General features: G+C 36.5%; 1 protein-coding gene across 2 annotated transcripts in view; it reads right to left on the bottom strand.

Moving 5' to 3' along the window:
* Positions 1-27,254, bottom strand: part of GPC6 (glypican 6) — a 1,030,865-nt gene that overhangs the window by 312,021 nt on the left and 691,590 nt on the right. For both annotated transcript variants that reach the window (XM_070579058.1, XM_070579059.1), the window contains exon 4: positions 23,065-23,230. In XM_070579058.1, coding sequence (XP_070435159.1) covers positions 23,065-23,230 — 166 coding nt within the window. The remainder of the gene's footprint in view (positions 1-23,064; positions 23,231-27,254) is intronic.

Here is a 27,254-nt window from a genome sequence, read left to right as displayed (position 1 = left end):
TAGGTTTTGGAGAGGATGATAGGGGGAAAAAATGAAACAAATGAAAAAGAAACATGCAAATCGGTAGGTATTTAATTATTAAACTGTGTGGAGGAGACACTGAGGGATACAGCAATTGAGAGGAGTTCAGGAGAGTTGAAACCATTAGAGAAGCTTTAAACGAGAGGCAAAGGTTTGATATATTTTAAGTACAATTAATCATCTCCCAGTGCTGTTACATAAATTCCAATCTCCTTGGCATGAATACATCAACTCCACAGCATAGCATATGAGGTAGTTCATAACATGGCCCCAGTCAATCTTTCAATAATTACACCTTCAGGCATTTTCTCCCTTTCTCCTCACCTGACAACCTGCCCATGCTCTCTATGGTTTAGTTAGACCATTTTTTAGACGAGCCATGCACCTTTACTGCACCATTTTTTTTGCTCTTGCTGAACCCTCTGTTTATAATGCATAACCTGGCCCGAATGCCTGGTCAATTTCTTCTCATATTTTAAGACCCAGTTCAAATATCACCTCCTATGAAAACCCTTCTTCGACCTCATCTAGGTAACATTAATCACTCCCATCTGTTTTGCCATAGCATTTTCCACATATGTAGCTGGATTTTAGCACGATCACAGTGATGCTATAGTTAACTCTTTATGCATCTGTCTCCCGTACACTGGGAGCTTGATGTACAAGGCTGTGTCTCGTTCATGGTTTTATTCCCACTGCCTTAGTTGAGAGAACTCCAGCTAGCTGGCATTCTACATATTTATTAAAAATTGTTGAGTCAGAAAACCTTCTATATAATTAACGGTATTTACAGCATCTTTAATAACAAATATAAACTTTAAAAAAATTATGAAATTCACTGAAAGTTGTTTCTATAGCTTACGTCATTTTCAGCCCAAAAGTCTATGCAGCAAAAATATAGGGTGAGACAAAAACCTCCTTGAACCTGTCTTGAATATGGCATGGAATCTGCAAGATTATTGTCCTTTTTAAAAAGAGAACAGTTATGTCCTCTATTTAAGAACCTTTTAATTTCAGATAATTATTATGTATTCTTTTGTTAAGGATAGTTCCTCATATTTTCCTTTAAGTATGCCTATTGTACCTCATACACGTTTTGAACATGTCCAGTAATGTGGAATTTGTAAATAAGTATCTACTTTTGTAAAGTGCTCTGTATTTTGGAGAAAATAACCAAGCTGAGTGACCGCCATAGGATAAATCCAAAAAAACAAGAATGCATGCCTAGATGCATGTGGATATGTGTGGATAAGGGAACTCTGAGATAAATTCGGCACCACATAATGCAAAATGATCTACCAAGCTTTTGAAACACCTTCACTTTCAAAAATTGATTTTGCAAGATATTTTGTTCAAAGTAAGATGCGACTGTAGTGGATTTCTCTGAGGGCAGATAATAGGCTGATTTAAGGAATTGTGTTGTGCTAAGATCTTAACGCATTAGAAAACTTAACACTTCAACCTTACGAGTCCACAATCAGCATAGCAGTTTCAACAATCTTATTTATCAAGGGTAAGTAGCTTATTAAGACCCTCTGATTATTAAGGCAGAGTAATCAATCTAGTAATATTCCACTACAAAGCTCTAAGTCCTGGAGAAAACCATTGAGAGATTAGGGCTAAATCTAGAGTCTATATACCACTAGTTTGGGTCAAAACTGATATATGTGATTGAAATAAATATTTTTTGCCCTCAGTCCATGAAGACACACTTGGAGTAGATTATCTAGGAGGGACATTAGATTTGACCTGGCTCAACTTGCAAGCAACAGGATATATTTACAAAAGTACTAGCTAGGTTACCATTTGTGGTGCTGGTTGCAAGTTGACTTGTGCTGGCTCCTCCTGGGCTGTCTGCCTGAGTGGATGAGGAGAGTAGAAAGAACATCGTGTTGCTTTCTGAAGGCCATCTTAGGGGCTTAGCATTGGTTCCAGGAGGCCACCCAGCAGTCTGGGTCCAGCAGTGATAGCTAACTGGTGCGTATTATCTCTGCCTCCTCAACAGGTTGGCTTTCGTATTGAAAGTCTCATGATATGATGGTGGTATCCTCTAGAACAGTATACTCAGCCAATAGCGCAGCTAGAAACCTTCTAGGAGGTCAAAGACATTAGAAAATTATAATGATGTTGAAGATAATGATAATACTGCTACTGTCAATCATAATATTATGGAAAGCACTACAGAGTTTGCAAAACACATATGCATCTACAATTTCACCTGATTATCACAATCAGAACAATTTGTGACACAGGCAGGTCAGGCGTTCTTAAATCCACAATAAAGAGGAGAATGCAGAAGCTGACAGCACCCTGTTATTCATTTATTGTTTAACAAATATTTATTCAGCACCTACTACAAGTCAGGAATTGTTGCTGGAATGGGACTGGGAATAGAGTAAAACAAAACAAAGTCTCCTATTGGTGAGATGGACCAAACCTACCCAAACAAACAAACAGACTGCTAAAATACACTGTGATAAATTAAGGAAAGATGCAAAATATGAATGGTTAGGGGAGGATGGTTAAAATTTTAAAACAAATAACAAGAGAAAGCTTCACTGAGAAGGTGTACTTTGAGTGAAAACCTTAACGAAGTGAGGGAAGCTACTGTGTGATTATCTGTGAGAAGAGCAGCAGTGGAAAGGGGACCAGCAAGAGCTAGGGCCCTCAGGTGAGAAAATGCCTGGTAGGCGTGAGGAACAGTGAGGAGGCCCATGTGTTGAAAGAGAGCTGGAAGAGGATCTCATGGCCTTGTTTCCTCAGCCAGATCCCAGGTGTCATGTGCAAATTATATGTTATAACTACAAGGTATCTTTGATTTCCCCAGTCCACACAAGTCACTCTTTTTTTTTTAATTTATTTTTTTAGTGAGGAAGATTGGCCCTGAGCTAATATCTGTTGCTAATCTCCCCCCTCCTTTTTTTCTTTATTTCCCCAAAGCCCCAGTACATAGTCATATATCCCAGTTGTAGGTCATTCTAGTTCTTCTATGTGGGATGCCACCATAGCATGGCTTGATGAGCAGTGTGTAGGTCCGTGCCCAGGATTGGAACCGGTGAACCCTCAGCTGCTGAACTGAGGAGTGTGAACTTAACTGCTCGGCCACAGGGCTGGCCCCCACACAAGCCACTCTTAAATCAGTAAGTTATCGCTCATATTTATGAATTAATCAGTCCACAATGTGGAGAGCACTCTGCTGGGTCTGTGTGGGGAGACCACAGTAATGACACCATCTTTATACATATAGGACACAATCACCAGACTGGAGCAGAGGACACAAAGACACAGGGGAGATCTGACCCAGAAGTAGGTCTAGACAAACACCAAGGCAATGGCCACGAGGTCCAGTGATGGAAGGTAATAGAGTGACAGCAGCAGGGGACAAGTTAGAAGGTATTTTAAGGACATGCTATCTTCTCCCGTTGTCACCTGCCCAGCCCTGCAAACTTGCTGCAGACAGACACTTGCCTCCTGGGAGAGATCTCATTGGCATGGTTCATCCAGCCAGCTACAAAGGTCTGAGATCCCTGAGGTTAGAATTTCTGTTTCTTTCACTTTTTTTCTTAGTTCACAGTGCCTAGCCCAGTGGCAGGCTTAGAGGAAATGGCTATGAAGCTTTAATAAATTAATAATTTGGAAGCCAGTGGGTAAATATTCCCCAGAGAGGAAGCAAAGAGCCCTCATTGCTTACCCTAAACCTGTTTCCTTTCTTCCTTTTTACTTGCAAGTCAGGCTTTTCCTATGTCACTCAACACTAACTTCATTTATTCTGGTTTCTAATTTCCGTGCTTCTGGTACTACAGAAAAATCATCAATGCCATTTCTTAATCAACTGCTATTTTTGACACCACCATTTCATTCTTACGGATCTTCCCAAGACTGCAAAAATATATTTATAACCCTTCATTCTTGCACTCAACACTATCTGTTTTCCTTGTCACAGGCCCTCTGAGTATTCTTGTGCCTGAAGGTGTGAAAAAGCTCCTCATCTTTTCCTTTTTCCGCTTACTAGTCTCCATGATTTTCCACAGCTCTTGTATCTTTCTTCTTTTCCTACAGATGACTCTAACTGAACTTGTTTATTTCTTCCTGTGAATATTTTTTACCGTGAGTTAAAATAAAATCACCAATTTTTCCAGAGAAAAAATTTAAAATCTTTTTTAACAGTGTGACTTCCCTTGGTATTTGAAATAAATCTGTGCAATAAATATTTATTTAAAAAATGCTTTAACTACATTTGGAGATCATCTCTCAACTACAGATTTGGAGTCAGACGCTGTGCGATTTGGCCAAAGACAAACTCTGAGGCTTGGTTAGTTTCTAGACTTTTGAGAATTCAATGAAGAAATGTCAGTAAACAAAATGTTCTAGAAATGTGCAGGGTTTATATTTTACTGGCATCTGGTATGATAATTTAAAGAGCCTTTCAAGTAACACTGATTAAATCTGTTTGGCAAAGACCATTTACACCTTGCAAAACAGTTCTCTTTACTATAATGAGTATCTGTAGTGACTATGTTGACATGTGTCCAGCAACATTTGCAAATTTAAATGGAATTGTCTCACCCCATGTTATTCCTAAACTCATTGCCCATTATTTGTTTTAGATGAATCATTAAGACTTTTGGTATTTTTTACATAATTCTTTTCTTCCATACCACTTGGCTTTTGTAGGTGAACGAAAATTATGGAATACTGCTTTAATCACTTTCTTGTCCCTTCCTGGGAAAGAAAACAAAAGCAGACTGAACAGAAAGGACAAAGGGTGTCACTGAATTTGAGATGGTGAATTTATTCTCTGCGAAGTGTATTCAGTAAACTGGCTTGGATATACAGGATGAGATCCAACTGTATTCTATCCCCCCTCACCCCCGTATCTTGGAGCACGGCAAAGAGCAATGTATTCAAATATTTTTGTAATATTTAATTGTTTGTTTATCATTTTGCAATTTGTGATTTTTAGCAACTCGGTGCTATTTCCTCATTTCATTATTCCTAAGTGTTATCCAAGCATAACACTACATTTACAAAATATCCAATGGCACACTAAGGTGGACCTATTAGGTACTCAGAAACGGAGTACCTAATAGGTAGTATTAGGTACTCCTAAGTGGTAGGAGTCCTTGGGCTCCTAATTAGACTTTTGGGATCATTAATACCATTCAAATAGATTAACGATAATATAATTCAGGATTATGTTACTTTGCATACCACTACAAGTTTTAAGTTCCTCTCTCACGTTTAAACTTGTTTTTAAGGAGGATAATCCTTTAACTTCTCAGGGGTGGCACTTGTAGTTTCTATTTATCACAAAGTTGTATTATGTATGTTACACACACCACTTTCAGTCCTGACAACAAAGAAAGGCCGGCACCTTATAACTAATGAGACCAAGATCCTGAAATTTTAAGCAATTTGCCCAACGGCATGTAGAACAGTTCTATTTAAATTTAACCTCATTGAAAACTGGACTTAAATGGCATATAGACACAGAAACACAAGCAAAGAACATAAACAAAGAGAAATCCAGAAAAGTGAAAAATGAGATGACACTGAGGATAAGGTGTAATGATAAAAAATTCCTGGTATATGAAATAAAGGTGGGCTGCTTTGACAGTCGATGGGTCAGAGCAAGGAGGGAAAAATGATGGTTTACAATAATTACATTTCCATTAGATTAAATTAAAGTAGGTGCTTGAGAAGTGGCTTTTTCTGACTCTGTTCTGAGTCTGTTAAAGGGGACCCAGTATGATAGAATGGAGAGCTTTCTCCAGGGCACCTCCAAAATAAGTGAGCTCAACCCAGTCGGTTCTTATAAGACCTCCACTGTAGACGGTTGGTAAGACTACGGGGTACAATTTTGTAAAAGCAATTCTGCAAACGTTCAAAGCAACATGGCCCAGGTTTTAGTGTTACAATTCAGAAGATCATCTTATCCAAGGGGAAGGAATGAGTGGCCTGTGTGCAACATGTTATAAATGTTATATTTTGATCAAGAACCAAAAAAAAAGTGAGTTCACAGTTACCACCATAGATGGGATCTGGAGATGAGTTACTCTAGGTCTGTGGTTCACAGCAGATCTCTTTTCTTTGGCAATCCTTTGGGTGGAGGATAGAGCTGTCGGGGAGTTGTAGCCTATAGAATAAAACATGGGCTTTGCTTTGGACAAAGCTGGCATGGAACCCTGGCTCTGCCACTTAATGGAAGCGTGGTCTCAACCTCTCTGAGGCTCACTTTCCTGCTCTGTAAAATGGGGATAATAATTTCATGTATCTCTTAGGATTGTTTGGGTGATTAGATAAAATAATGGAAAAGAACTTACTGTTGCTAATATTATTAATTAATATTATCAACATCCTATTCCAAAACTTACAGGGCCTACAGGAGGTTTTGCTTGAGCAGATGTGAGCATGGCAGTGGTAGAGAGCATACCTCAATGCAGGGCTATTTTCCTGGAAAATTGCCTGGTTTTAGTGCAAGAATCTGTGAATGCTGGAGGCCACAGATTTCTAGACAACTAACAAATAGCCCAGTTGGGTCTATACCTTAGGTCTCTCTGGAACCAAACTCCACAACTTTTCCCCTCTATCCTGCCCCCTACCTCTTTTAAATATTTTCATGATATTCCACAATAATTCATTCCCAAATGGGCTCTATTTCTAAATTTAGTAAGATTTCTGCAAGGTTTTTTTTTTTTTTTGCTTAATTTTAACCCAATTATCACAAAATAAAAGTTTTTTAGGTATCTTATATCTACCAATGTCTACAAACACTTGATAATCTTAGCATCCATTTGATAATGTTTAATTTTAGAAAAAAACCTTCTGGTTTTAGGTTTTAAGAAACTAAATTAGACAAATGTTAGCAAAACATTTACATTTGGTATATGCATTTAACCAGCAATTTCCTAGCTCCCAAAATATTTATTTTCAATATCCTGCTTGCTTTTTATGGTTTATCTACTCTATTTGAAATCTGTTCAATTTACATAGCCAGTAAATTACTTTTCCATAATTGCAGTAATTATAGTCCTCTTCATTTGCTTATACTTATTTCTCAGAATTCTACTACAGGGAAACATTTGTGACGAAGTCCAGATACATTATGAGAGCTTAGGAAACAATAAAAATGTTTCCCTAATATTCAAAAATATTATTTTAATATAAACCTGCTCTATTAACAGGAGGTTATTCATAAATTAACATATATATCACTCATATTTAACCCATTAGGAAACTTTTAGAGTCATCTTTTTAAGAACATCTTAGTAAAAAAATATTACTCATGTGATACTCATGGTGAGTGAAAAAAGTTGTTAATTTTTCCAGTTAAACAATATCAAAATGATAAGGAAAATTAAATTAAAAATAATTTGATATTATTTCTCATCTCTCAGACTGACAAAAATAAAAAAGTATGGCAACACATTCTGTTGGTGAGGCTGTGGGGAACTAGGCATTCACACTGGTAGCTGGTGGGAATGAAAATTGGTATAAGTCTTCAAGAGGAAAATTCAGCAATACTTAATCAAACCACCTATGCACTTGCCTTTTGACTCAGCAATCCCGCTTCTTGGAATCTACCCTAAAGATCCACCTCCAATGGTATGAAAATACATATGCACTAAGTTAATCATTGTAGCACTATTTCAATAGCAAAATATTGGACACACTACTGATAAACCATGGTACATCTACACAATGGAGTACTATACAGCTGCAAAAAAGAATGAGGAAGATCTCTGAACCAATTTGAAATGATATCCACAATTAACTAGAAACAGCAACGTGCAAAAGAGTATCTATAGCATTCTACCCTCATGTAAAAAAAAAAAGGAGCTATAAGAAAAGACACATCTGCTCATTTATGCAAAAGATGTACAGGAAAGCTAAACTAGAAACCAAATAGACTGATCAACCTAAAAATGGTGAGTGAAAATTGGATGGAAAGAATGGAGGAATGATCATGGGTTAGTATGGGTAAGGAGGGATGACACTTCTCAGAATATACATTTTTTATATAGTTTTGAGACTTAGAACTATAGTAAGTTTTCACATTCTACCCCCAAATAAAGAAATAGTTAAAGTCAAGGATGTAGGAGAAACTAAAATGAAATACAAACAGTAAGAAGTCAAACTAATTCTACTACCAATAAATAATATAATCACTTTCAAGAAGACAGGGAAGAAAAAACTAAGTAACTTTGAAAAACTGTATTTTGATTGGATACTATAAGGACAAAAAGAACTGTATACAAATACTGTACTCTAGCTAGTAAATATGGTTCTTAAAGAGGTATGGTTAGCAACTCTAAGTTATATGCATACTAGAATTGAACAAATATATTAATATATTGAAGATCATGGGAGCCAAACTTTCACTGCTAGGGAAAGAAGTTACAAATAAGGAAAGAGAGAAGGCTAGAATGAACTTTCTGGTGTTAAACTGGAATCAGTATGAAAGAGAGAGAGAGAGAGAGTGAGGGATGGAAAAATAAATAAATATAAATTGCAAGTATGTGTGGAATAGAGTATATATATGTATTTCCTAGCTCTGTTTACAGAAGGGGTTTAATAGCAATGACATTCTAGTAACAATGAGCATATCTAGTGCCCAGATCTTGGTTTCTAATATCTTCCAATAAAAGGAACCAAGGTTCTTTGAAGAAGATGTTGATTCCAGGGCTGCAGCAGCGAAAGCACAAAAAGATCTGGAATATCTTGTGATGGCAAAAATGAGGAAGTGTTGAAAAAAGGATGGCGAGGATGTCAAAAGGATACAGGATCCAAGTGTAAGGAGCTTCCAAGATACAAACCTGGAATGATTTGAATAACAAAGTAAAGAATGGCATTATTGGATTATACCCATAGAATAAAATAAATATCTACGAGTCCAGACTGACATAAATAAATAATTGAATAAATAAGTAGCTGGGAGAGAAAAAAATCCAATTTTTTGGAAAGTATTCCAATTAATACTTATAGAAGGAAAGAGGGAAATACAAAGTCACCACTACACAAACATGACACTAGTAGTATTGTAAGCAACACCCTCTTACAGGTGCTAAATGAACACCAGCGGCCGAAAGTTTGAGGAGAAACAAGATATTAACATATACTTCACGTATCTTCCCTAAGTTATTACCAATAGATGAAAAAAATAGTAACTTTACAGTGGAGAAACCCAGGAGATACTGCGCGTACACCCTAATGTGATGTATGAGGATCAGCATCACTACTGTGCTATTCTTGCCAAATGCATCACTTCAATCAAATCATGCAAGAACATCAGACAAACAAAAATTGAAAGAAATTCTGCACAATAACTGACTAGTCCTTATCAAAAGTGTCAAGGTCATACAAGATAAGGAAACTTGAGAAACTTTCACAGATTGGAGGAGACAAGGAGACACAATGTCTGGATGCATGTGGGACCCTAGATTGTATCCTGAAACATGAAAAAGATAAACTAGTGAAATTAGAATGAGGTATTATATCAATGTTCATTTCCTGGTCTTGATTATTGTATTATGGTTACGTATGTATGTTGTTAACATTAGCATAAAATGAATAAAGGGTTAAGGTCAACTCTGTGCTATTTTTGCAACTTTTCTATAAATCAACAATTATTTCAAAATAAACAATAAAAAATAATTTGATTTCAAGCAGATCAAGATGGAGGATCACCATTTGTAAAGCTATTTTTTTATCACAGTCCCTGGGCTATAAAGCCCATATATCAAGCTTAATGCATACACACCCACGCACACACCCACATATATATGTATAAAACCTTTGGTAAGTAAGAATCCTCTAATTTGGAATTTTATTCATTCAGATAAGGGCTTGGCTAAAAGTGTCTCTTTAAATGATCAGCAATATGAATGTTCAGGAGAACGTTAAGACATTTAAATGAAATAGAGAAAGACTCAAGTAAAAATGACATACTAGTTATGACTCATTCTTATTTCTTAAAGCATAAAAACATCACATAGGATATTACCTGGCAGACAATAGGCACTCAATAAGAAGCCAAGCCTAAATCTTAAAATAAGTCCCCAAATGCCTTCTAGAAGGCAACAATTTGATGTTAGTGTCTTTAGTCTCTCAATTAGTGTAGATACGGCAATTTTCCTGTATAAATGGATACAGATTTATCAGGAAGGATCACAGACACTTTCTTGAACTGCTGTAGTAACCCTCAAGTGGCTGTTTCTCTGACGGATTGAGAAATTTCAGATTAAATAATATGATTTTCATCTTGTAATCAATTTGTTGAATGAGGCTTATACTTTATCTTTTTGCATTTCCAAACTATTAATTTCTGCACCTTAAAAAATACCCAGGTGTAGCTGTAAATTAAACTTTTCTTATCTTACATTTTAAAGGTTGATTTAACACGTTTTTGATGAACACAAGCTCAGTGGTCACAGATCAAATGGATAAGAATCAATGTATGGCACAGCAGAATTAAAGTGGGTGATTTTTTAAAATCCTGAGGCACTCAAGAGAAATGGACATTAACATCTACCAATTTCATACATAAATTAAACGTATCCTGAAACTAACTTCCTCAAATTCAATTCAAAGGAAACCTAATAACTATTCAACACAATTCATGTCAGGTTTTTTTAAATGTTGCATGGTCACTATTAAACCATTTGAATTGTTGATCTCAAAGATCAGGACTACTACGTGGGTGAAGAAAGATAAATGTAAATCCTCCCGAAGAGACTGGAAGCCTGAATGCAGCCCATAGGTTCAATCTTCCCTTGGAGCCACATGCTGCAACCTCAATTACTGTTCTCAGGCCCGACCTTTCCTCTTACTTTGTTCTGGCAGCTTTCCAAAGAGGGACAGGTGGTTTCAGGGCATTTTTTGGGGCTTACAGATCAAATAATATTTCATGGTTTTCACTTTTAATGGGCTAAGCAGAAGGCGTTTGACGAAAGTCACTATAGAGGTTTGGAGAACTAATTTATACTCGAGGGCATTCTTAAATCAGTAACTCGGCAATATAGTATTCAAAAAAATCTCACTGCTGCTTCCAATGTTGCATGACAAAAGCTGCACGGTGTGTGTTTGTCTTCCTCCTTGGGGGGCTCCATGTTCAGAAACCAAGGAATAGATTACATTGGTCCTTACATGTTGAGTTTTCGTTGGTGACAATTGCGCCACAGACATGCAATCAAGTTAGGGGCTGCTTTCTGATACATGGCATTCTTGCCAGTGAAGGAAATGTATGCTCTTGGGGCAAAGTTTTGGTAAAATTAACAAATTTCATGCATCAACTTGAAATTCAGAACTTGCTAGTAGCCAGAAATGAACAAAGTAATCTTAGATTTCATGCATTGAGGATTGCAAACACCAAAACCAACAGAAAATAAATTTCCTCTTGGATTGACTGCAATTATAAAACGTCAGTGTGCATGATAAATATGACCATCAAGGGGTTCCTGAATCATGAGAAAACATATTTTGAGGAGGAATCAAGGCATGTCTGCTTTGAATCATTATGTAGGTATTCTCATATTCGCACAGTTGACATTCTAACTACACTTAATTAAAGAGGTTGGTGAGTATAGATATAGGCTTTTTCTGAGAATACATATTGATGAGCAGGCTGTTAAATGTTTAACATTTAGGGGTAAAAACAGCATAATTACACAAGGAAGGAACATACAGGCACCTGTGGGCTGCCCAGGAGAGGGGATTCTGGGCACTATCTTTTGGGGTTGATTTAGAAAGTTGGCCACAGAGCCATTTGGACTGTGGAAACCCTCCAATGGTTCTTGGCATCCCCAGTTCCTGTTCTAGGAACATACTCCTATTTTCAACACCCAATTGGACATTCCCATTTTAGGTACCATTGTTCCTCAGTTCCAACAAACCCTAAACAGATTGAAGAAATCTATGTTTGCCATACACCAAATTAGCCTCTTTATTTGCTGACAGCACCATCTTTCTTTTGTGCACTTATCTCAGTCATGTCTGATGTATTTCTTTCTTTGCCCTCTTTGTTTAGTCACCTGTATTTAGACGTGAAGTCCTATAAATTTTTATTTCCAATTCTAGCATTAGGACTGTCTTCCTTTCTCCTTCCATGCCATGCTTACATGACCTCTCCAGTCTCACCACCACTACCAGTCTCATGCATCTGAATCCATCCTTTACTTGGCTGCTAGATTACTACTTGGCTCCTGCCATTCCCTGGATAAAAATACCCTGTGACTTGTCATTGCCAACAAGACAAAAGAAAGTCAAGTTTTTGGCCTGACTTTCAAAGTTTCAGCAGTCCAACCCTGACCGGTTTTACCTCCCAGTACATGCCAGCAAGTATTTCAGCTTGGCTAGTTTTCTCACAAGTGCCTAAGCACACCACGCTTATTCTTACCTTCGTACCAATGCTTTCCCAGCCTGGTGAGACCAAGAGCTTGTTCACCTGAGCAAGGGCAAGGTCTATCTCTAGTGGGATAGGTCCTGCCTCCCAGGAACTAAGGCAAATCTAGAAATAGAGATAAGAAGAAGCTTGTACCATGAGATGCATGTCTTCTAATCTTCTCCTTTCAGTTCTCACTGACTAACCATTCTCTTACCTTTTTCCTTTGGTTTTCAGCCTGTCCTTGTCATCTTTTTTGTTTGCATGTTTCTGGTGCCTGATGTTCTCCTGCCTCCCTGACTACTCCGTTGCTTTCTATTTTCTACTTTCTATTTTCTTTTTTTTTTTTTAAAGATTTTATTTTTTCCTTTTTCTCCCCAAAGCCCCCCGGTACATAGTTGTGTATTCTTCGTTGTGGGTTCCTCTAGTTGTGGCATGTGGGACGCTGCCTCAGCGTGGTCTGACGAGCAGTGCCATGTCCGCGCCCAGGATTCGAACCGACGAAACACTGGGCTGCCTGCAGCGGAGCGCGCGAACTTAACCACTCGGCCACGGGGCCAGCCCCCTCTACTTTCTATTTTCTGTTCATAACTTCACAGCTTGTTCTCCAGAACAGGGAACCACCGTGCTTCTCCTTCTGTGCTACCTCTGTGGACATCTTAGCCCTCAGATTTACATCCATTGTCCAGCTTAATCCATACAAAGCTAAGAGGTAGGTAGTATTATCTCTAGTTTATTGATGAGAAAACTGAGATTTATGACGTTTAAACCCTGTTCCTCAAGTCACATACAGTTAATGAATGATAGAGTCAGGATTCAAACTCATGCAGCAACTCAAGGACTGTTGCTCTTAACTACGTCTTCACTTAACCAAACTACTACTTTGAAAGTATACATTTCATTACTTTGGATAATTATAATTTCTCAGGACCAGGTAGTACAATTTTTATTTCTTTTGTGTAAGCACGAAAAAAGGCATCTAATAAATACCTTTTGAAGATAATCAGACATATCCAGATGCTGAGCCACATCATGGATATTATAGGTGTTTTGATGGTCTAAACGTGCCCTGTGTAATAGAGAGGCCACTAACCACATATAGTGATTAAAATTTAAATTAATTTAAAATAATGAAAAATCTAGTTCCTCAAAGTTGCCACATTTTAAGTGCTCAACAGCCACATGTGACTAAATTTAAATTAATTAAAATTAAATGGAATAAAAATTCAGTTGTTCAGTCTCCTTAGACATATTTCAAGAGCCCACTAGCCACATGTGGCTAGTGGCTACTATATTTGACAGCACAGACATAGAACATTTCCATTGTTGCAGAAAATTCTACTGGACAGTGCTGGCAATACCCAGTTTCCCCTGACAGACCCGATCAATCCATGTAGCCAGAGACAGTTACTTCCTGAACACTTAGTAGGCATTAATTTGTGCAGTGATTAAGAACCTGGGCCCCTAAGGTAAGTCCTGGCATTGCTACTCACAAGTTGTATGACCTTGGACAGGTCACTTGACTTATCTGGTCTCAGTTTTCCCATCTGTATAATGGAGATTGTAATATTGACTACTTAATAGTGTTGTAAGAATTAAAAGTGTAAAGTGATTACAATAATTCCTGGTATAAAGTAAGTGTCCAATAAATGTTATCTTTTATTGCTATGTGTGTATTGTTCTCCACATGGAACCCAGAACCATAGAAATAGGGGAATAAAGTTTCTTAGTTTTAGAATTTGGATGCTATGATTGTGAGTAGCAAGACACATTTAAACATTCTCTCATGGACAACCTTGAGAAGTATATTTCTGGATCTTCAACCAATAAAGGATAGTAATAGGTCCATATTAAATTGAGTCACCAAGAACTTGCCAAATATTTCATATTCAGACACAGTGATTCAATCAAAGATACCACAAGGCTGTTTGTAGAGGACATACGTATTTCACTTTGTGGAGTCACCTTCTAGAAGTCAGCTCCAATGCATGATCCACATCCTCAAAGTGCACTGTGTATTGGTATTTGTAGAATTATTCCTGAGTAACACTCTTAGGAATATCAATGATTGCAGTTCTCCCTTCTGGTTGGGTATTACACATAGATTTTGGACTATGGAATATATTTCTATGACTACGTTAATACAGAAGAGTTTGGGACACCAAACTATTTTAAAGATAGGAACTAATCCAACAATAATCGAGGACATTGAATTTAGAAAACCAGGGGACATATGCACAAGTGAAAATATCAAGAGCTCCAAACAGCCTTCACCAGCAGATTGTTGTGGATTTTGAAAATACTCTCCCTCTTGAAGTCAATGAATACTCTTATAGATGGTGATCCTGCTTCCTCTGGGAAAACTGACTTCGAGCTGGTGCAGATGTACTGGAGAGATACATGTAGGGGTGAGGGGGGACAGGGGTTGCTTTCTGATTCAGTCAATCTGAAAACTACATCAGCTCTGACAATCAAAGGAGTGGTCATTGTGACTTCTAAAACTCTCTCACATCTACTAACTTATTCATCCCACCCAACAGGATTCTTAAACCTTTCATTAAATCAATTAATTTCCAGAGCATTGAAATTTTAGTGGTGAATACTGACTGGCTTTTTTGACACTTAGTTATCAGTGTTACCTTTCTAGAAGATCCCTACACCTTAAAGAATAAAAATGTGATGCATATGGATATATCCCTTCTTGGGGTAATGTCATATAGTCAATGACTTAGTTTTCATTTCTCTTTCTAATTTTCACTTCTTCAGAGGTTATAACAAAGGAAATTCTTAGCGTAGCAAATTATTTCAATCCATGCAAAGAAAAAAATAGAGCACGTATCTTTTTTATGTGGGATTTATATATAAGCTGTTATTTGAAGGACAAGGCACATTTCATGCTCTATTTTAATTTAAATTCTCTCCTGGCTATCTTACCAAGTATCTGTAGGCATAATAATTATCTCAAGGGTTCCATACACCATGAAGGTTCCCAAAAGTTTAAATTACTCCCAAGGACATTTATACCCATTTCCCTTTTAGAAAAACCAACAAAAACATGTCTTTAACCATCAAAATAATTCACGGGGCCATCTCTTCTAATGTGGCTTCCACTCCTGGTTACTTAGAGAGTTCGTAATAAAGAAGCCACAAAGACAACAAGATGAAGAGAATAAGACTCTAAAGGTCTCTTATATAATTGTTAAAAAACAAGGATGAGGAAAATCAAAACTAATTTCAAAAATGACTCGAACATAAAGACACAATCAGCGGTTCTACTCTTGAGACAATCATGGATTTAAGAAACTTTTAGAGCAATTGGAAGGTATATCCATATATGCCTATATATAGATTTAATGATATATATGTATGCATAAATGTAAATGTTATGTTTATGGGAAAAGAAATCTAAGTACCCTCATTAACACCACTCTTAAGATATTTTAGTAGCGTATTACAACATCTTAAAAAGATTTATTAGGTTAAAATACATATTTTCACTTTAGCTGCTAATCAGGACTTTAAGCGTGATCTAAACACCTCAGGAGGTAACCCCACCTCCCCTTTTATTCTATTAAATTGGTCACTGCATGAAGGACTTTTTGGTTATGACGGCCCTGGGACTTGTTATAAGTTTACTGTTTGTAAATAGCCTTGTGGGTTAATGTTTTCTTTAACAATCCACTTACTTAGCTCTATTTATATTTCTTATTTTCTAGTTTCTACAACACAATCATTTATTCTATCTCTTGCTCCCCTTATCTCCTGAAATTGGAATTGCTTAAAATATCATTCGGCTAATTCTTACAGTGTTTGATATTTACCTGGGTTTCTGGGCCTTCTGAAATCTATTTAATTCCATTTTAAATAATCCTCAAATATTTTCTCTTGGCATGCCAAAATCCAGACATCTTGGGTTATAGCTTGAACTTGGAAACATGACAGTGAAAAACTATCACATTATTAAAATCAGATGTCAATTTTTAAAAACAAGTACCTTTGATATGATTATCAAATTAAACCATTTCTCTATAGAAAATGCTGCAATTGAAGTGTAAATTAAAAGCAAATGCAAAATACCAAATACAAAGAAAATTCTCTAGCCCCCTGAATCATTTTGATGTGCTCTGCTTGCTCCTGGTAAACTAAATCCTTCTGTTGCTGTTTCTCATAGAAATTGGAGAGCTTGATAAGGCATAAGAGGTATTTCAGTGAATTTCCTATTATAAATGGAACATCCTATATCCTAAGGAATGGTATGCAGTATTTGCAAAAATAGGTATGCCTCATTATAGGCCATTGGTCAGTATCATGTTATAGTACACCATGAATTCCAATTTGAAAATCCAATTTGGAGTATCATATTTGTAGTCATCAGTAAATAGGAAATGGAATAGTACAATTATAAATTGTATAGAAGTCGAGTATGTGGGAACTGGAATAGATGGATGTACAAGGGTTGGCATTGGGGGTAAAGGAAATATACACATACGTTAGAATGACTCCTTGTCTATTACACCAAGTAACTTTAGGTTTGACATGCTTTGCCTGCTTTGATCCATGGGAAAATCTGCTTGATTCAGAATAGAAACTGCAGTCTCATGGATCCCTTCTGCTATGGCCTCAAGATCAGCATTAGTAAGTGTTCAGAGGTTAAGAGATGCCTGCCTCTGTGTTAGCTGAATAGCCTCATGCATTCTACCACCCTAAGGCATTAACCCTATTGTACCACATAAAAGTACGTTCACATATGCGGAGTTCAGAAGTAAACTATTTTCTAAACGTAGGAAATTGATAACAAATGCAGCTCATGAAAGGCTGCTGGGTACCAGCCAACTGTTTTCTTTCTTGGTTTCTTTTTTTCCCAGCGAGTAGTTAGTCTGCTTATGCATTCTGCCAGCATTAGAGAGAGAACACAGCATATGATAAATGTCTATGAGAAATGAGAAATATTGAATCAATGACTATAAAAGGATGGCAGGGGGTTGGGAGGAGTTAGATTTCAACTGATAGAGAGTAAAGTGTTTTTGTTCTTTTCAAAATCTTTCTTGCTGCTTTTAGGAATGCACAAGGGCAAAAGCAAGTTCTGTAGCTAACAGTGAGATCAGATTCTGAAATAATTGCTTTGGTTTTCGTTCCTCAATTTAAGAGTTGTGTTTCTGGCCTGTATTATTGAATAGGCTCTTGTCTTATACAAAGAGGAGATGAAGAAACCTTGAAATCTTGCTGCTAAATTTTTCTTTTTCTTTGTTTGAAAGGAAATAATTTTCTATATTTAGGGTCTAGAGGTTTTTGAAACATGGCACTTCAGGATATGTCAGCCAGAGTAATATCATATTTATCATGAAATTCTTTGAAACTAAAAAATTTCTTATCAGATTTATATTACAGAATTTCATGCCTAAGAAAGTCTTTGAAAGAGGAGTATCTTACACAAACGCTTGAAATAGTTCCTTGCCTTTATTTTATATCCTTCTGAAACACAACATGACACAGCCCTGTACATTTTACAAAAAGAGAACCCAAGTCTACTTACCAGAAACAATAAATGTTTATCTAGCAAAGTTGTGAAAAAAGTAAATACCTTGAGGATAAACAACTCTTTCAGGTCCTAAGAAAGTTATTTGTGCACCAAAGTGGCCATTTATTACATGACACTAGTCATTTGACTGACCTAACACAGCTTCCTTGTGGCTGACTCTAATTTTCAGCTTGATAGCAGCTGTCAAAATGAAAGAACCAGGTTCATTATCTGATTTGTTTCTGCCATCTCTCTACTCATAGAGTCCATTAACAGCAGGGATATGTGCTTTTCAAATTACTGAATTAGTCATACTTCCATTAAAAGAGTAGACTTACAGAGTAAAATAGAACAGCCTCTTACTACATTTCCTTCCATTTCTCGTCTGGTTGTTTCCATTTATTCCATTCAAAGAATATATATTGAGCCCTGTTTTCAGCAGGCAAGACCTTATCTGCTCTATCCCATGCTTAAATGGGCGCAAGGTCCATACTAGGCACTCAGTAAACATGTGTTGGATTAATAAACGAGAGGATGAATGGATACAACGCAGTGGAGGGTCTCCTGGCCTGACACAAATGTAGCGTCCATCTTGGGTTTCATGTTTGAGGTTCTCATGCCACTTTCCTGTCTTTGGGCTGTCTTAGACTTCATAATTGGCTATTATGACAGGAAGAAGGAAGCCCAGAAAGTTTAATACCACTGGTTTGTCTGGTCCATGAATGCCCAAGGCCTAAATTAAAAATACAAGCTGCTCTGCTAGCTTTTTTCTCCCCCTCATTGGAGAGCATCTATACATCAGGGAACTCAATCTTTTCTTCATGAAAAATAACACAAATTCTCCAAATCTTAGCGGTTCAAGTCAGTGGCAGTGGTGGTGGTGAGACTGATTAGTAAAAGTTAAAAAAATAAAACAAGTAAGTATTTAAGAATCACTGACAAATAATGCTAGCCTTATTGAAATGGCTGTGGGAACTTGAGAATATTTGAGGCCTGTATTGTAACAACTATATATGCTACGGCTATTCAACATCACTTATGTTTGACAACACTAATTCAATACGGTCTTACATACTATTTTATTCTATACTTACCAAGGCAGGGCTTCACTGGTCCCCCAGACTAGGTTAAGTCCCCCTGCTCAGTAGATACTTAGCATCCTGTGCTTCTATTTTCTCGACACTTTGACACAGTTGATTATAATTAATTTAACTATACTAAATTCTCCGAGGGCAAAAAAATGTATGTGCCTACCTTACTCAATATAGTGAGCTGAATTCACGTGTTAAAATTATTAGGGCTTTGATAGCTGAGATAGCCTAGAAAGTTAGGCTACTACTTTGGGACAAAAACATCTGCAGGTCTCACTGTTAGGGAACCATAGAGATAATTGTGCCCTACACCTGCAGTAATAAGCATCTTATAACATTTTAGTGATAAAAAATGTTACAGAACAAACTAGAATCCCTGCCTTTTGTCCCGGCAACATTCACCTCTCCACACTCACAACCCCTTTTATTCACTCTCCGGTTCTCACAGTGTATAAAGTCCTAGAAGGTACCAGATGTTTAGACGGGGCTGTCTCACACATCCTAGATTTTAAAGTGGAATCAAGATTTATTATAGCTATATAAACGTAATTTCAGCCTTAACTTTTGTGCTCATGAGCCAGGTGTAATCAGCAACGTGGACCCCTGTCAAATAGAATTCTCATCCGTGGATGTTGGTATCAATGCTAAACTCTCAAAATAACCACAGGATATTACTGGAACAACAAGTTCTGGGCACAGACTATTTCCCTCTAGGAAATTTTAATTTACTTAAATATTTTCCAGGAAAAGCCTTTTGCATGCGGGGCTGGAATAAGTTGGTATGAATAAACAGCAACACCTGGGTAGGTGCCTAGGCAGTGATGTCAAAGCCTCGAATTATATTTTTCTCCTACTGCATGGCTTCTGATAGTCAGAGTAGACTAAAAACCACTCTTGTGTTCCTTCCAGTCCTGCCCAGCTTGGGTGTGAGGCAGCAGGCCCATCCCTTTAGGGGGTACCAAGTTGAAGTGCAAGTTGACGCTGGGCTATGCTTTGTACTGGAGAATCCCACATGCTTCCAGAAAGCAGCTGAAAGTTGCTGGCAGAGGTCAACTGAGGCTTTCAAGTACTCTAAAATGGGTCTAGCAGCATCCTCTTCAAAGCTGTCAGCAACTTTTCCAAAAAAAAAAAGCTCTCTATGTAAAAAGTGAAGAGTTCTTCCTTTTTCCTACAACAGTTATTGATAAGAATCTTTTGAACACTGTCTCTGTTCAGGAGTTAAACTTCCTAAAGGAGGAATATGAAAATGCATCTGAGTATATTTCCTGATTTTTTTTTTCTAGGATTACAAAAAAAAAATTCTACAGAACTTCAGAAGTGAATGGAATACCACTGGGGTTTTTTTGAACACTTAGACCATTTCATTTTATCAGTGAATTGCTTTTATTTCGACATGATCCAGACACCAACTGAATTCTAAATAGTTACAAATCACTTTCAATTAATTCATGGCATTGTAAAGATCATGAGAATGTGCCACCAATTCAATTCTTGTTTTTATTAATGGTTGATTGCATGTCACTGTTAACATTTTAGATGAGCGCATAACAAAAAACAACCTATAAAAATGTATTAAATGGGACATTAGTGTAGCAGATAGAGATGGCACACACAATTGACAGCAACAGGGGCGAAGGGTTTGATGAAAAGATGCTAGAATCCCAGGAGTGACAGGCTGCAGGTGCTAACCAGAGACAGGACTATTATACACAATTTTGTTGGATTACTGATTTGCTCACTGATCTCTGCTGCTTCTTTCATGAAAACAGTAACACTGCCATCTTGGATATATATGTGTGGAAAATGGAGTTGGCACATTTGACTAATCTACGTAATAAATTTGTGAAATAACACTTCACATCGGGACAAATATTAACAAGAACATATTTGGCTCCATAAGTCTATGCTGGTGTTCAGTTCCCAATGGTATAGAAAAACCAGGAGAAAGAAAATTGGAAAAATTTTCTGAGAGATCTCTAGGACTAATAAAAAAAAATGAGATAGGGAAACCAGAGGTATGAAATAGGTGAATGTAGGACTAACCACTAGGTTCCCTTTTCATTAAAGTATCTCTAACATGTGGGAGGTTCAAATTTTAGTCTTTAAATCAGATGATTTTCCAGATATTCAATTTTACATGGAATCGGTATCCAGAAAACCCAAATGACTGGAAGTTTAAGGATTTGATTTATGTTAAAATAGCCAACAGCACTGAGGGAAGGAAGCCAATTAAGAAGTCACTGCTGCTCTTACAAGTTAAAAAGTCTGTATTTTTGTTTTTAATCATGGCTTGCTCTAAGTAACAAAATCCACATGCCCATTCTCAACAACTTGCAGGCTAACCAAAGACAATTTAACTGTGCTATGAATTAGGGCAGTTTCAACCAAAAAGTATGAATAATCTTCGTGGCTCAAAAGTGATGCTATGATGTTTAATCTGGTTTTTAAAATATGCAAATCTTTTTTAGATTTCCTGATGAGCGTACTTTTTTATTGAAACATGTTTTCTTTATTTACAGTTTGCATTTAATTTGCAGATTTGTTTTGATTTTACCACTCTAATGATTTATAATTAGAAAATTGTTTTAGTTCAGGTTTTATGTATATAAGTGAAAATATGATTACACCAATATAATGAATTTGAATTATTTTTTCTTTTTGAGCTGTGCATGCTAATGAAGGATGAGAGAGTACCCTCCAAAATCTTAGTAAGGAACAAAAATCTTAGCAAAGAATCACATCATTGTTTACTTAGAAGGGTACCTTAATGATAAACTTTTTAAAAACTCCATCATTTTTCAAACGAAGTAACCCAAGATCATGCAAACAGATTTTGTCCTTCCCCTGGAGGAAAAAGAACGGGTTTCAATTGATTCTTTCTGCGATGATTTCTGAGATGTTGTTAGATGACTTCCATTTGAATCTAGCCACTCTAAAATCTTTTTAAAACACTTCAAAACCATTTTCTCCGGCCTTCCTATGGATAACAGTGTGTTAGCCAATGAGTTTCATCGCCATAGCTGAGTGCCTGTAACCTAAGCACACTTTTGCACTGTCGGCTTAGGTTTCTCTGCATTCCAACACATATTAGATCTTTTTCCTATCCTACCCAAATCTTAGATGTCAGAAGACTTCACTTGTGCATTCTGCTTTAGAGGTTTGCATAAATGATGAAGGCCCTCGGAGGGTGACGAATGCCGCTGTTATTTGCTCCCCTCTGCTTGTCACTACGCAATTGCAGTAAATGCAATTGAAAGTACTTTTATTTTGAAGGTCATTTGACAGAGGGAGAGAAAACACATTTACTCTTTCAAGGCCTGTGTATTTTCCTGGGAGAAGCCTGCCTATAAAATTTGTCCTTTTATCCTTGGGTAGCTATTTGGGAAATATCTTTTGGCAGTCTACGCCCTGAGTGATTTCTGCAACTCAGGAACAGAGGCATGATTCACAGAACTTTGCTGCATCTTCCCTTTCTTCCATCTTCTTACCTTCTAAAGACTGGAAGGCTGTTTCATGCTCACATGCTTAAGCATTCTTCTCCACAGAATAAGGAAGAAAATTTGCATATTTTAGAAAAAATATTGAGCTATTTTCATCACAGATGTTTAAGGAGGAAGTTGTTTACTAATATCTGTGACTATGTTGAGGTAATCCAAATAAGAAATGGTACTGTGAATTTTTTTATAAGATTCTTTTCTAACTTGTCCCTTCTTATAAGGGCTCACAGAAATTTAACAAGGTTACTTTTGTCTTTGTCAAAGACATCAGCTAATTCCATACAACTGGCTTGTGCAATCTTTAACAGGCCTGCCCTTCGTAATATACAAGGAAGTCTCATTTTTCAGGATTAAAAAAAAGAAGAAAAATGCAAAATAATGTTTATAATTTGCTAAAACCTGTCATTTTTTTTTTTTTTTTTAACCTGTTAGTCTCTATAAGTTATCACAACTTCGGACCTGTCCATCAGGCATCATAAACACTTGCTATCCCCACGTCTCTGTTTGATATCTAACTCATTGTAATCCATGTTATGGATCCATTGAAATGCTCCTTACCTATAAACAGATTCCACTCCGTGTCCAGATCAGCCTGATTGGCGAGGCAGCCCTTCATGACGTTGAGGCAGTAGTTGTTGCAAGGTCTCACGGTGGGAAGTCCTCGACAGTATGGACAGTATAGCATCTTCATTAGAGCACGGATGCAGCCTGGGGTTGGGCTGACCTGTAGATTTATTGAAAAGAAAAAGAAAATCGGAAATAATAAGGATGGAAGGGAGAAAAAAGAAGTAACTCATTTTCTCTCTAAAAAAAAATGTGAAGGTTCTGAGTAACTTTCAGCAGCAGAAGTCCAAAAGAATCATCAGAATCTTAACTCTTTGTAACACTTGATCTTGAAGTCAGTCATTTCTTGTTAAATGTTTCTGTTTGGCATAATAATAATCAATTTTCTTGAAATGTCCCCATCAAAATTTTGATATCTATATCATTGTAATTCAGCCCTAAAACCTAGACACTGTTTCATTGTAATAGAACATGAAATAAGATAATGCATATGAAAGCAATTTGCAAAGTTAAAAGCCCTATAAAAACGTAGGTATTATTAAAGTTTAATGTGACACCTTTAGAAAATTTTCCAACTGGTTACTTGACCCTATTTCTAAAGGAGGTTGGCAGATACACTTCCTTTGTACATAACTTTTTAAAAGGATCAATATCAACTTGACTGGGATTTCGGAGATCCAGGCCTGCTTGGAAGCAATGGAACTGCCAAGGTACCATCTTGAGGCATCTAAAGCTGTGCAGTTCCGGGAACTTTGTGGAAAATGGACTCAGTGTTAAATGTGAGGAGAAATCTTTGCAGTAATTCAGAGGAGCTACTAATCAACTGACAGTGAAGTGCTATTTGCCTTAAATAAGAAAAGCAGTGGTGCTCCTAAATTCACCAATTCTAAACCAATAAGGTCTTTTTCAGATTCACCGAAAATTCTAATTTGACCTCAAGTGGAAAGAATATGTAAAACAGAATGGACCAACCAAAGAAAAAAATAAAGTTCTTTTTCATGACTAGACGCAAGCATTATGGTCATATTTGGTTGGTTGGTTCCATTTAATTTTGGTGTTTTAGTGAAGTAACTACATCTTGCTCTTCTTGTGTTCTAGATCTGAGAACAAGTGTAACTTATAGCATTTAGACATACTGGAGAGTTTTAGTCTTATCAGACAGACCTGAGTCCACAGGTGACATTTACATGTCAATAACATTCAGATATTGACAAAGCATAACATCACTATAAAGATGGGGCAACAAAAGGTATTTCCACATAAATGGATACTTTCAGCAACTATAGCTAATCACTGTCGCTTTATCCTTAACCTAGAAACCATATTTGAAGTTTTTAACACTAGGCGCTTGTTTTTGTAACATTTTCTTAACTTTATGCTGACAAAGTCCCTAATATGTTATTTCAGGAAATGAAGCTGCTTATTTATTTAGGCACTGGAATTTCTAGTTGTCCTTTTGGGGTTTTTGCATTTTCTTTCCAAAATTTTATGAAAAATTTCAAACATACGGAGAAGTTCAAAGATTTTTATAGTAAACACCGCATACCTCCAGTCCTAGATTCTACATTTAACATTTTCCTACACTTGTTTTTTCACACCTCTACCCCTCCTTATATCTATCCACTAATCCACCTTATTTTTTATGCATTTCAAAGTAATACCCTTTTGATTTTTACTTTCCCTGGTAATTTAATGTTTGCTTTAATAAAATAGAATTAACTTGATCAACAATAGAAAGTTAGTGTGTGAAGTACTCCAAATCAAATAAGTGAAGTAAAATATAATTGGTCTTTCTTCATAAAGATAGAGAATGATTTAGTATCCATTAATTCCAAAAATTATTTTTTAAGAACAAAACAAAAACAGAAAATGAGAACCAACGCGAGGAGTATGGTGACTTTTCTTTGGAGCACACATTAGTGCCACCGTATCATTTTATCCAGACGGGCTACTTTGTTGAAAATGTCAAATTTTATCCACAATTAAGCAGTATTGTTTAAGAAATTTCTTTTATCCACATGTATCCCAAGCCATTCACAGAAAATAGAGAAAATAATTCTGTATTCTCCATATAGAATTAGTGTGGAATTTCAAATTCTTGTATTTTTGACTTATTTGGCATGGTTGCAGTTCTATAAACCTTTGTCCACAGGATTTTGTCTTCTCTGGTCTTGCGATTTCTCTCCTGACCCAGATGTCTTTCTCCAGAGACCTACCCTATTTTCACTCGAGCTGGCTAAGCTATTTCTTCCTTTGACTCTTGGATTCTTAGTTTTCTTGCCATTGGTATTATATGATGCTTTGCTCTTCTCACTCAGTGCACAGGTATAAAACCTGGAATATTTGTCAACATTGGGGATGCAAATTTGAGATCTCTTGAATAGCATGGACTGTCTTTTTCATCATTATAACCTGCACCACTCTGGATAGCATGTACATCATTATAAGGTATTATGATTATGATGTAGGGACTCAATAAGTGCATTTTAACTGAACTCTTTATTGCATTTCCCAATTTCTTGGCCACGTTGATATTCAAAGGAAAAAAGGAACAAGATAGTATTATATATCTGAGCATTCAATGGTTGCTTTTTAACTTTGTTTTCAAAGGTTATTGATTGCATTAATTCCAAAGGTTTGCTTTTTTTCTTTATTGTGTTGGAACCAGTACAATTTTCTCAGTCTGACATTTCAGAAGAGTCTCCAACTCAGGGTGGCAACCAACAGAGAAAATTGAACAGCCTTAATAACCTAAAAGAACAATGTTGTTCGAGTTAAATGTGGCTTTCTCAGTACTTTTGGAAATGACATCCTTCCTGGTCAAATAAAGGGCATTTGAAGAAGAAGAAGATGGGGAGTGGAGGATCAAAGTTGAAACTTTCATTTTCACAAACTATATTTTTTGAATGGACACAACTGCATGCTTGAATTAAAATAAAAGAAATCATCACTTTAAACTGAAGACTTTTAGAAGTAAGCCTCTGAAAAGAAGATTGTTTTATATGCCCATTGTGTGAAGGGATATTTCTATTCTTTAATGTTTAATAGTGTTTTATAATTGTGCTATAGCTACTTTTAAAAAATCTTTTTATTTTGAAATCAATATAGATTCACAAGAAGTTGCAAAAACAGTAGAGTCCCAGCTATCCTTCCCTCACCTTCCCTCAATGGCAACATCTCATAAAGCTGTAGTGTCATACCAAAATGAGGAAATTGACATGGTACATTGCTGCTAACTGGTTTATAGACCTTATTTAGTTTTCATGATTTTCCCAACTTGCATCCATTTGTGGGTGTGTGTACACGTCTATGCACTTTTATCCCATATTTAGATTTGTGTAACCACACCACAGAAACTTTTTTTACACCTCCAGAAAAGAACTCTCTTGTGCTACCTCTACCCCACTCCTTGTCCCTGTCACCTGGCAATCTATTTTCACTAATCTATTTTCCATCTCTATAATTTGGTCATTTCAAGAATGCTATATAAATGGAATCACATAGTATGCATCTTTTCGAGCTTCATTTTTTTATTTTGAGCATAATGCCCTTGAAGTCCATTCAAGTTGTTGCATGTATTAACAGTTCATTCTTTTTTATTGCTGGGTAGTATTCCAAAGATTGGATGTGCCAGAATTTGTTCAACTATTCACTCATTAAAGGATATTTGCGTTGTTTCTTGTACTATGCTATTAGGAGTAAAGTTTCTATGAACATTCATGTACACGTTTTTGCATGAACATAAGTTTTCATTTCTCTGGGATAAACGCTCAAGGGTGTCACTGATGGATCAAATGGTTAGTGCATGGTTAGTTTTATAAGAAATGGTCAACCTATTTTCTAGAATGCTTGTAACATTCCACATTTCCACCAGCAATGTGTGAGAGATACAGTTTTCCCCACTTCCTTGCCAGTATTTGTTAGTGCCACTATTTTTTATTTTACTCATTTTAATAAGTATATTATCTACTTTTAAACTTATGGGGAGTTTCCTCTGAATAATATTCACACTGGTATTCTAGCTTCAGTGGGTTCTAATACACATCAGATCCAAAATCATTTACCAGTGGAAAAAAAAGAAAGAATAAGTTGATGATGACAACACTTTTTTTGGTACTTATTTGTGTTTTCACCTAACTTTTACATATTGTCCTTCACCACTAGTAATCTTTTGCCAAGAATTC

Source organism: Equus przewalskii, chromosome 16 (assembly GCF_037783145.1).
Source record: "Equus przewalskii isolate Varuska chromosome 16, EquPr2, whole genome shotgun sequence".
Taxonomy (NCBI): Eukaryota; Metazoa; Chordata; class Mammalia; order Perissodactyla; family Equidae; genus Equus; species Equus przewalskii.
The sequence above is the reverse complement of the archived record's forward strand: the minus strand, read 5'-3'. Positions and strand labels throughout refer to the sequence as shown.